Source organism: Argiope bruennichi, chromosome 6, assembly GCF_947563725.1.
Source record: "Argiope bruennichi chromosome 6, qqArgBrue1.1, whole genome shotgun sequence".
Taxonomy (NCBI): Eukaryota; Metazoa; Arthropoda; class Arachnida; order Araneae; family Araneidae; genus Argiope; species Argiope bruennichi.
Genome location: NC_079156.1, coordinates 56,919,206 through 56,931,423, shown reverse-complemented (window position 1 = coordinate 56,931,423; position 12,218 = coordinate 56,919,206). Strand labels below are relative to the sequence as shown.

The following is a 12,218-nucleotide window of genomic DNA, read 5'->3' as shown; positions in this document are numbered from 1 at the left end:
TGGAATATAATCGTAGCGAATCAAAGAAATGCTATTCCAAGATATTACAAATAAGAAAATAAACGTTTTTTAATTTATTCATTTGTAGTTTTAATAATTTAATTAAGACATGCATTGAAGTCCAAATATTTTAGAAATCATATTTCTCAAGTTTATATAATAAGTCTAATAACATTTTAAATCGAAACACCTGCAACTCAAGGCTGTTGCCTAATTGAAAATTTGTTTAAGCTTTTACATATTTTTTTTATATTATTATCAGCCCCTCTTTTTATGAAATACTCTTCATAAAATGGAAATCAATCTCTTCGTATTAATAAATTAATATGATCCATGATATAATTTTGTAGGATATAATTTCTCAAAATGCGTCAAGAATCTTTTCTTTCACATGATTCATATTGACTTAAAATTGCACTGATTCACTAATATCATAAAACACTGTTTTTTACTCTTTATTATTCTCTTTATTTACTCTTTATTTTTTTACTCTCTATTTTTCACTACCCTATCCGAAATAATAAAGTCCATAATTGAGGATATGAGGAATTTAATTTTTGGAAAGATTTCACACAAAATTTGCTGCAACTCCATACTGTTAAGTTTCTCAAAGCAACTGTTAAGCAATATTATTGCTTTATTACGTTAGAATTCGGAGTAAAAAGGTTTTTCAAGTTACTTACTGCTCTTTAATTCCAAGCATGAATTAGCTATTTTCATTTGTTATTGTTATTTGAACAATAACATTTCAAATTTTCATAAGTTAATAAAAATTGAAGTTTCTAATGGCTGTTTTCGTTTTTTTTATGTGTTAGTATAAATTTTGGAAGAAAGATGTTTTGTTTATGAATTTGATTTCCATATTTGAGCTTTTGTTAATCTTAATAAGCTGAAACCTATATTCGGGCACTGATCTACAAAGACGTGAAATTTGCATTTAATCGAAATCCATCTATCAATCAATATCAAACCTTTAAATTCTGCCATGTTTTTGTTAGATAAAATATTTTATCTTGAAATAGCTAAAGCCATTGTGAAATATAATTTAAAAAACAAAATGGCGCATTTTCTTTTTTAAAAATTAGCTCCTTGGAACAGCTCGAATATTTAATTATAAAACTAAAGATAGTAATAAAGGGATCAATCACATAATGGCAACAGGAGTGGGATGTTAGACTTCATAGTTAATTTGGAAGCATTTTTATTTATGCTTAGAACATAACATCAATATCAGAGAAATGGGAAATTAAGGATAATTAACAGCATAACTGGTGAAAGCAAACATTGGAAACTAAAAATTCTTATCCTAGGCTGATGATAAGATAATATCTTAATACTCGAATATCATTCCCCATAGAATATCATCTTCTCACGCATGAAGAAGTATTGTATTCCGCTTTAAAACTAACCCGAATTTTAAATTCCCAAGGAAATATGGCTGCATTTAAGTGGATATCAAAATTAGCTTCTATCATATTACCTATTGGAAAGTAATTTGATATTGATATGGATATAGACTTATCTTAAATGGCCTATTAAAATTTATCTTGAAAATTAAGTGATCATTTTGTTTCAAATATGCCTGTTCATAAAATGATGAGCCGATCAATCACATAATGGGCTGTTCCTAATTAATTCTTCTTTACACGTTGCGAAATAGCGGTTTTATTTTTAGAATAATTATTTTGAGCTATTTTTAATTACTTGACGTATTCTTTAATGGTAATGTGATATAGGAAGTCTGCTCCTCTTCATTTTGAAGTGATTGTTAGAATTTTAATCAAATTATATACATTTTTTATTACTATTTCTGTTTTCAATTATGATTTCATATTCGATTCCTACTATCATCATTCCATTCCTTGGTAACTTAAGAAATCCTTGATATAAATCATTATACTTTCTCTTTAAAAGGATTTGGTAAAACTTTTTTGTAAATAACTTCAAATAAACAAATAATATAAATGATTTCAAATAAGTAGAATAACTAGCAATCCTATTCAGATTTATAGATCCTAATACAACAACTAATGGACACATTTATCAGCTGATAAAAAATTCGAATTCAGTACGCAATGAATCAAGTTATGTTAATGACAGTTTCTGTGCCATTAACGTATTTTGATTTATGGAATTGTATTGTTATATTATGCTTAATGATAATTAATCAAGCTGTATAGTTATTATTAAACCATAAATTATCTGATAAATTATTTAGATTGAGTGTTACATGGATTTATTTATTACCCATACTTCCGATGCTCTTAATATGAAGCTAATTATTTAATTTTTTTCTTATTTTTATCAATTTTGCTTGAATTCTGGTAAAGCTAACGCTTAATATTTCAGGATAAATCAAAAGCCAGTTATATTAATAATTGAAAAAGGTGTACAGAAAATAAAAAAAATCAGTTTAATCATTAATAAGTTAATCAGTTTAATCATAACTGCATGGAAAAATAAAATATATATTTAATTTTTTATATGTAATTTTACGAGATTAATTCGTAATATACAATGTATAGTTATAAGAAAAATTTAATAATAGAGAATTTCCAAACGATAAAAAATGCATAGTAACCTAACTTCATAAAAGCGAATATGCGTCTAAGCATATATAGATCCTAAATTAAAATGTTTTATAATTGAAATAATTCAAATATTTAATATTGGTACTATCTACAGATAATATTGGTACTATCTACAGATTGTACTATCTACAGATAATATTGGTACTATCTACAGATTGTACTATCTACAGATAATATTGGTACTATCTACAGATTGTACTATCTACAGATAATATTGGTACTATCTACAGATAATATTGGTACTATCTACAGATTTTACTATCTACAGATACTATCTACAAATAATATTGGTACTATCTACAGATAATATTGGTACTATCTTTAGAGAATCTCCATTATCACCTCCATAAATTACCACTTTATGCTTTTAAAATAAACCTTCATTTGAATGAATTTTCTTAATTGTTTACGTTCAGAATAATTAAAAAATATCTGACAACAGGCCACACAATTTATGTTCCACCATACCTCATGTACGAGGTCCTGCTTAGATCAGAACACATTGTTCGAAACAAACTGCATGCAAGAATTCAATTAAAATGTTCTGATGATAATACATATAGTATTCAAAACTCATGCACACGGCTCCGTTTAAGGCAATGCCAATAATTACAGAATTGCCTGATATTATTCTATAGTGACAATTAAAAATATTTATCATTGGTATCCTTTAGAAATAGTGAATTAGGGGGAAAAACAGAATAATTCTATTAATACAAAGTGTTTAAGAATATTGCTATGATATCTTCACTAAACTGCATAGAATTCAGAAAATTGAACAACATAATGGATATATCCGACAATATCGAGTGTTAATAGGGAAAATAATTTTTGTTTCAATAAACATCTTGTAATACTCAATAAAAGGATCTAATTGATATAATGACCGCCAAATGAAACTACTTGAAGAATGATAAATGACATTCAATAAAGCATCTGCATAGATTGGCCATTCTGAGGTCACCATAACAATGAATCAGTAAATGAGAGATACAAAAACAACCCATCTTAGAAGAAAAAAACAAACCCTCCTAAATATATATATACATGCTATATACTTATTTCAATTAAAAAATTATAATATGAATGAAAGGTGACGTATCCGTAAGGACATGACTCGCGTACCACCTGGCGACACTCGGGAAAAAGGACACTCGAGCCTCAAATGCTGTAAGGTCGTCAACTGACTTAAACCACTTTTCCATCCTTGACCTTACCTTTCTCAATACTTGTAATCCAGGTTCACATTCACTTCCTGCGCTCCAAAGACGACAAGCAATGCGAGGTATTCGACTGGAAATAATAAAAAAAGAAATAAAAAATATGATGAAAACATACAAAGCGCTATTTTTCGTGTTTACTTTTAGAGGTATATATAGGGCGGCAAAGATAATCTGTTCTCACTATCCTTTCGGTACACTTGGGTTTAACTTCTCCCCCTTTTCTACCAACATGATAGCCTTTGTAAGTATTTGGTGCTTTTTAATAATAATAATAAGAGACAGTTTGAGTTGTTTGTTTAAGATTTAGGATAATTTTTGCCAACTTTGGTTAGATAGTCAGACTTGGAAAAATTTTGACCTAGATCAAGATTCTGTCAATAACTCGTTCGACTTGGTTTAGCTTATCGGATGTATGATGGAATAAGTAAGTGTTCGTAGGCGTTTCGCAAGGACTTTCGAAAAAAATCAGTCTGTGACATGAGTGGAATTTTTGATTATAGTTGAATTAAGAAAGGCAAATGATGGATTTGATGTCTAGTTTACAGAGATCTTATTGGATTTCTTTGGAAGAAATATATTTAACAGTATCTAAGATTTCGTAAGCAGTCGTAAACGATGGTGAATTTTAAATAGTTATTTTTCACATTTTGTACTTTAAAAGTAGAAATAAATTCAATTTTAAATGTATTGGATTTTTAAAGATAAAATGCATTTTAAGAATTGAATATCAAGATATTTAAAGATGACTATTTCACATAATAAGCTCGTTTTTTTTTAAACAATTCATTTTTAATTGATTTCAAAATTTTTAAATTGAATTATTTTACAATATGCATCTTAGTAAGGAAATAGGATGAAATTTAAAGGCAATTTGTGTTTTAACATACAAATCCACAATGACATAGATCCCAAAATATATGGATTAATGTTGAAATCGAGATCTCAATTTTTCAATAGGTCAGACGATTAATTGATATTAACTCTTGTACTTTTTGTGATTGCTTTTGAAGTTGATTTAAATATGCTGTAGTTCAATTTTCGATATGTATAATTCCGAATAGACTATAATCAAATAAATTCAGTGATATATTAGGTAGTTAAGCATATTTTTTGTTAATTTTGTTAAGAATTTTATTGTCTAGTGAAATGAATAGTAAATTATTCTTCATATTAGCATTTAAGTTAATAACATCTTGTAATTTATTCATAACAAATAATATTTTTTGTATTATTTTAAGCAGATATCAGAAAAGGATAAAACATTTTATCAAAGACAATAAACTGCTAAGACAAATAGAATAATTTTTTCTTAAATTCGAAAGTTTAAGAGTTTTTCTTGTTTACTAGAATCTTCCTCATTTCCTTAATGAAATGACTTATTAAGTATATTAGAATCTTAAAGATTTATGTTATGAAGTTTCAAAATAAATACGTCATAAGAGCATTTTTTATTTTTAAGATATTGCTTTAATAAACCATTTTTATAGAAGATCTAATTTAAATTTTTTTCAACTGAAACTTTATACTTTTCTGTTCATTTATCTTTAAATATATAAAAATGTTCTTAAAATTTCATTCATTTTGAAAGTAAAAAAAAAAAAATCGACCATAATAGGAATATACTGAGTGTGATAACATTTAAATTTCTTTTCATTTGAAAATAGACTTTAAATTTCTAGTAGGGGCTCTAGAAGTATATTTTAAATAAAAAAAAAATAATTTAAAGAATACTTAGTTAATAAATACTTCAATATGTGATTTTGAACTAATTTTTCTTTCATAAATTAGATTAAATTAACTAAAGAGAAATATTGACTTAATTAATTGATTAGTAAAGAAGTTAGGGAATTTCTTATGGTCGTTCATTATTTCCACTATAGTTCATAAAATTGATCTTAAATTAAAATAATTCATAAAAATATTTTTAAATTAAAATTAATATATTGAAACTGGAAGAATAAAAGAAAGTACTTTAATTAATAATGGGATTGCATAAAAAGTTAGAATAAAATGTTTTTTCTAAAGATTTTAATATCACACATTTGTTATTTAAGATTGTCTTTTTAAATATTCAAACATTTATTATTAAGGAAACAAAATGAGCTGAAACCTGTTGCCGAACCCAATCAAGATCAACGAGCTTTGTCAAGGTTGTTTATATGAATACTTAATTCATTGTATTACACTCTGATCTTTCTCCATTTCCTTCAAAATTGTTTCCGCATAAATAACTTTCACGAACAACAGGATCAAATTCAGCCTTAATTAAATGCTAATTTTTTGTGGCTATTCCAGTTGAGGCAGCTCTGCAATATTTTTTTGTCTTTATACATTTTATTAGAGTATTCAAATATTATTTTAATCAATATACGATTTCTTGAAAGAAAAATTATAAGAAACAGACCTATTACATTATAAAAATTGGTATATAAGCTTCCGGGAACTTAGCATTATGTTATATTCTTTTTCTAATTTAACTCATCACCAAATTTCTAAATAAAACTGCACTGATTAGTTTATATAATAAAATTTATATAAAAATAATAACAATTCTTTTCCATCAGATTGCTTTTTCTGCCCTGCTGGCCATCGCCAGCGCCCAATATCCACATCAAGGATACCAGCAAGGTTACCAACAACCAGCTCCACAAGCATACCAGGCTCCACAGCAGGGTTACCAACAGGCTCCAGCCTATCAGCCCCAACCTCAATCATACCAACCACAGCCCCAGCAGCAGTATCAAGCTCCACCACAGGCTTACTCTCCTGAGCCCCAGCAACGCCCAAAGGTCTTCAACCCAGCTGCAGTTCACTACGTGAACATTGGCAAGGAACTCGCCGGTGACTACAAGTTTGGTTATGATACCGGTAAGGGTGACGGCCAGAGCTTCAGAGAAGAAACCAGATTGCCTGACGGAACCGTCCAAGGAGCTTATGGTTACGTTGATGAGACCGGAAAACAGAGGGTGATCAAGTACACTGCTGGTAAGAATGGATACCAGGTTGAAGGTGACGGTATCCCCAAGGCCCCAGCAGCCCCTGCACCAGCACAAGCAGCCCCTGCTCAAGCTGCTCCAGGTGGTTATGGTGGAGCTTATGGTGCTCCCCAGAATTATGGTCCCCAACAAGGATACCATTAATCGAAGCCATCAATCAACTGCAAACTTTGAACTTTTGAATTATAAAAGACCCAGGAGTACTCTCTGAAATTTTAAGACCTTTCCTATTTAAATTATTTTTCTTGTGTGACTATTTATTGTAGTTTCAGGGCAAACTTTTAAAAGTATCAAAGCTATTAATCAATCTACTATTTCTACTATTTCAACAAGTATCTACAATCTACTATTTCAACAAGTATCAGAGTCAAAAGCAATGACTTAAAATTTAAAATCACCCCAAATTTGTATCTCTAATAAGTTTTAATTAGGAAATACAGCAATTCTTAATCAGTTATCTAGTCTTTGATTATAATATTACGAATATGAGTGTATTGAGTAAAATTTGGACAGTACCCTGTGCCTTTTGAAATCTTATAAATATATTTTCAAGCTATATGAGAGTTGACGATTGATGTGCCGATACTTGCATTCCTATACTATACCAAATATTTTAAAAGAGCTGGATTAATACAAACCAGTTAAAGCAATGAGGCTATCATGTGTTTAAACAGCAAAACCCAACTCTATCGTTATAGTCCTTCCTTTCTTTTTTCTTTCTTTCTTACTATTGCACGTTGAAATTTTATTCGTGCTTTCTTTATTTATAAACTTTTCTAGATAATTGTCAACTATAAAAAGCTATTCCAATATACTTTCAAGTTCTTTGTAATATTTGTCAGAAAAAAATTGGATCCCTTTGTCATTTAGTTCTCGATTTAAAAAAAAAAGAGCAAATGTTGTGAGTTTAGACAAAATCGATTATGTTTTAAAGTGCTGTGCCAAAAAAAAGGATCTTAGAATATTTTGTTAATATCGATATTTAAAACTTCTAAATTGAGTGATTTTAGGAAAAAAAAAGGAATTCTTCAGTAAATCTGGCATAAAAACTACTTTGCAAGAAATATTGAATGGTAAACCTATTCTGTGATAAATTAACAATTGTAACTATTAGTAATTGTAATTATTAGTTCATGTGATACGACTACCTTGTGATGTTCTTTATAAAAATTCTTGTTTTATTTGAGTGTTTTTTATTCATTGCTCAATTCATTTTCCTGAATTTTATAAAATAATAAGAATAACTTTAAGTTTCAGTGATTAAGCTTCATTAGACGAAGTATATTTAATATTAACCTTTTAAGGGGCCATTTTTTTTTCTAGTCATATTATGTTAAAATATTTTTAGGCTTGAAATTAGAATAAGAAAAGCGATTCATTTAGCTTATTAGATAAATTTAATTTGATTCATTAATTAATTTGGTTAATTAATAATTAAGTAACAAATCAAGACACATCATTTTGTGTGAGATAAAGAACTGAAGCATCTAAGTTTCTGTCTTTCTAAAAATATTTGTCAGAATTTACGCCAACCTACATAATTTCACACAAATATTGATAAATTTGGTGGGAAGCATACTTCCCACGTCCCTAGCAAGGGTTAATATATTCGCAAGAATGAATAATTATATTCTTTTAACAGAATTTTTATTTAAATGTTATCCACTTGATGTTTGCACTATATTAAGTAAATTAAAAAAAAGATTAGAATATTTTTTTTTATTTTTTAATAAAATTTCTCGTTTTATTTCATATTTAATTAATAAAAAATCTAAATGAGAAAATGCTTCCAAATTTAAACAAAATTTACAGATATTAATGTTTATTTATTACAAATGCCCAGAAGATTGGCTTTAACGCCATTAGATGTCTAGCCTTCCAATATTTCTGAACTTTACAATTTAGAAATACAAATGCAGCGTACGAGTAAATAGCATCAAAAATTTGATGTTGGCCGTACAGAGGGCATAAGGGAGAATCACAAAGCCTAAGCTTTACACATCTTGCAAAAATTCTCAGTAAAATGTTAGAGACACAAGGAAGGAGGCAAAGCCGTAGCAGATTTAGTGTTAATCAGGGTGCACCACTTGGAGGCCTACTACATTACACTCCACTGCTATTAATGTAATTATGTTCTATTCTGTGAGATGTAAATCACGTATAGAATTCTAAATAATAAAAATTATAATATACATATTTCATATAGTATTTTTTTACTAAGAAAATGCTTATCAAATGCTTTTAAAATAAGATGTCTTAGCAATTCAAGAAGAAAAGTGTTCTTCAAAATTTAAAGATAACATGAAAAAAATATTTAGACCTATATCAAGGCATTTCAATTTTTGAAATTTAAATAAAACCTCTATTACCAAAATATTTTTTACAATTAATTACTGTATATCAACACATAAAACGGCGAAATTAGCATATATATTATAGAAATAAGTTGTTTTTATAATAGAATTTTTTTTAAAATTATATTTAGTTCGAAAGAAATCAAACGATTTATGAAGGAATTTACAAAAAATATTTTTGAATTTTCTTTATACCAAACTTACAGATTTTAAGTACTAAGTATTTATTATTATTTTAACTGCATATATATGTATAATTTTAAACGAAATCTGTTTATGGGAATTCTGGGAGTCTTCATTTATTAAATAAATCTAAAACATTATGTTAACATATATTTTTTGTACATATAAAACATAGTATTTCTCAGTCAAAATTTATTTCCATACGAGACATAATAGTAGTAATATATTAACGATAAAACACAATAAATATATTTTTTGAAGTTTAGTACTGGTAACATATGCATAGTTAAAATACTATGCAAGCGCACACACAGAAGAAAGAAAGAAAACATCCTTAAATCTTTTAATGCATTGCTTCTATTTCAGATTATTTAATAAAATAAAAACCTTTATCTTCAAAAACCGATAATAAAAGTTAAAATAACCAGCAACAAAATTCCGCTAGGAACATATTTACCCTAGTGTCATATTTTTATTTCTAGATAATACAGCCCATAAAATAACTTTCGCCATCACCACAAACACACACCATGCTTTACAACCTAGAAAAATAAAAATTAATAATAAAAAAATACCATATTTAAACACGCTCCTTATTATTATCCAGCTTCGCCAAACTAGGAAACCACATTTTGTTCGAGCTTTATCAATTCTTTAAAACCAATATAAACTGATGGAGGAAGGGAAAAAAATGGACTGAATAAAAATTCTGTACATCGCCACGTTCGTCTAATAACTCAAATAACCTCGATAAAATAGTAAAGGCAGGAACTTTTAATACTCGTTTATAATTACCTTAATCTATCAGGCCTTAGGGGTAATAATTTACGCATGGCTTAATCGTGGTACAAACCTTCCTTTTTTTCAACTTCATTGTTCTTTCAAAAACTTTATTCATTATCATTAGGTATACGCGCTCGTGCTTTGATAACTCTCGCAGGCTAATTGGTTGGAGTTTTGTTTAATGCAAGCTTGCGTTGGCTAAGAAAGAGTGATTTTATGGAGGTGCTTTGTTACGTTATTGTTTATTTTTTATCTTCTTTGAGAGGAAAGATATGGGGTGGGGGGTGCAGTCTTTGTAAATCTCATCCGTGTGGCCCGGAGTTTAGTTTCAGCGTTGGTTTATGTGTTGCACGTTATGAAGATGAAGGTAATGGCCAAGTTTCTAATTACTTCGATGGAGAATTTTGGACCAGCCGTGTAGGGGTGGCTTATCCTGGGCTGATCTTGAAATGTAATAATAATGAAAAAGAATGCATTTTTTCCACTTCTGCTTTTCTTCTTGAATTTATATGTTATGATGGCAAAGTTGTTAATTAACTATAAACACGTCTATAGGATTTTGGAGTAAAAATATTTTAGTTTAATGGGCTAATATGTTCTTTAAAATATATAGCAATGGAAAGGAATAAATATATTGTTCCCTGATTTAGAAAAATATCTTGCAGGGTAGAATAAGTACTTTTATAATTTATGATTAATAATTTTGTTCATAGAAATATATTTATGGACAGTTATTTGTAAGTTAGTTATGCTATGGCAAATAAAAATTAAGGAAACATAAAAAAGTTATAAACTTACAACGGAGTAGGGACTAATGGGATTACTGCAAGGTGTGCACTTGCTAAAATGGATATTATATAATTTTTTTGAAACCACGTTAAAACAACAGGACGATTATCAGAGGCTGTAACAGAAAGTAATGTTTTATGAAATGAAAAGAAGCAATTTCGATTTAATCTTCACTAATAATTTTTTAAAACAACACAATTACTGAGGAGAAAAGTGAAACGGATTTTAGTTCTTTTTATAATTTACAATATGTACCTTTATTAACCCTTTAAAGGGCCATTTATTTCTAGTCATATTATGTTAAAATATTTTTAGGCTTGGAATTAGAATAAGAAAAGGGATTCATTTAGCTTATTAGATAAATTTAATTTGATTAATTAATAATTAAGTAACAAATCAAGAGACATCATTTTGTCTGAGATAAAGAACTGAAGCATCTAAGTTTCTGACTTACTAAAAAAATTTGTCAGAACTTACGCCAACCTACATAATTTCATACAAAGATTGATAAATTTGGTGGGAAGCATACTTCCCACGGCCCTAGAAAGGGTTAATACATTCTTTAAATAGATTAAATAAATATAAACCCCCTTTTAATATTTCCATTGCACTTTATATAGAAATATTAGAATATATATGTATATTTTATACTGTTCAATTTTTCTAACTATTATTTTTCTTGGAAAAATTCATCTGTGTAATTTTTCTTACATAAACATGGGGAACAAATTTATAATATTTTTTCTGTTTGTTGTTGTTGTTTCTTATGGCACTTGCCATGGACAAGCCCGCTGTTACGAAAACAGCGATTTTAAGCCGGTGGGGGAGCGTCTATTGTTTTGATTGTAACACCATCTAGGGCCAAGAGAACGACTTAGCTACACACACGTCACAACCCTTTTTACGGGGCGGACTTCATTCACTCATCCACAGATCGTAATTTAGACCTGAATCAGAGAACGATCGGAATCGGAACTTTTGCGCTCGGTAAATCATTCCCTACCCCTGTTGCTGTCATAGGTTTACTGGGATTTGGACCTTTGGCAAGAAAACTTGGCGCGTGTGACGGTTTTTAGTTTTCCATAGCTGCATTTCCGGTCGGGCTTATTGGTAATAATGGAATGGCGATAATTTTTGTAAAAATTTTATTTGATCTTTCATTTATGAGATCTTGTACATACATTTATCTTATTATTATTAATAAGAGCCTTGTTCATTGCTCCGAAAAATTAATATATATGAATTTTCCCAGAAATTAATCTACATATTTTTATCACTCAAAATTTAATAAAATAATTA

The 12,218-nt window shown here is 28.5% G+C and overlaps 1 protein-coding gene across 1 annotated transcript; it reads left to right on the top strand.

Moving 5' to 3' along the window:
* The first annotated feature begins 3,952 nt into the window (after nt 1-3,952).
* On the top strand, nt 3,953-7,991 carry LOC129971047 (adult-specific rigid cuticular protein 11.9-like). The gene is made up of 2 exons (XM_056084513.1): nt 3,953-4,055; nt 6,379-7,991. Exons 1-2 carry the CDS (start codon nt 4,044-4,046, stop codon nt 6,952-6,954), a joined length of 588 nt encoding a protein of 195 aa, XP_055940488.1. The 5' UTR covers nt 3,953-4,043; the 3' UTR covers nt 6,955-7,991.
* Nucleotides 7,992-12,218: the final 4,227 nt, after the last annotated feature.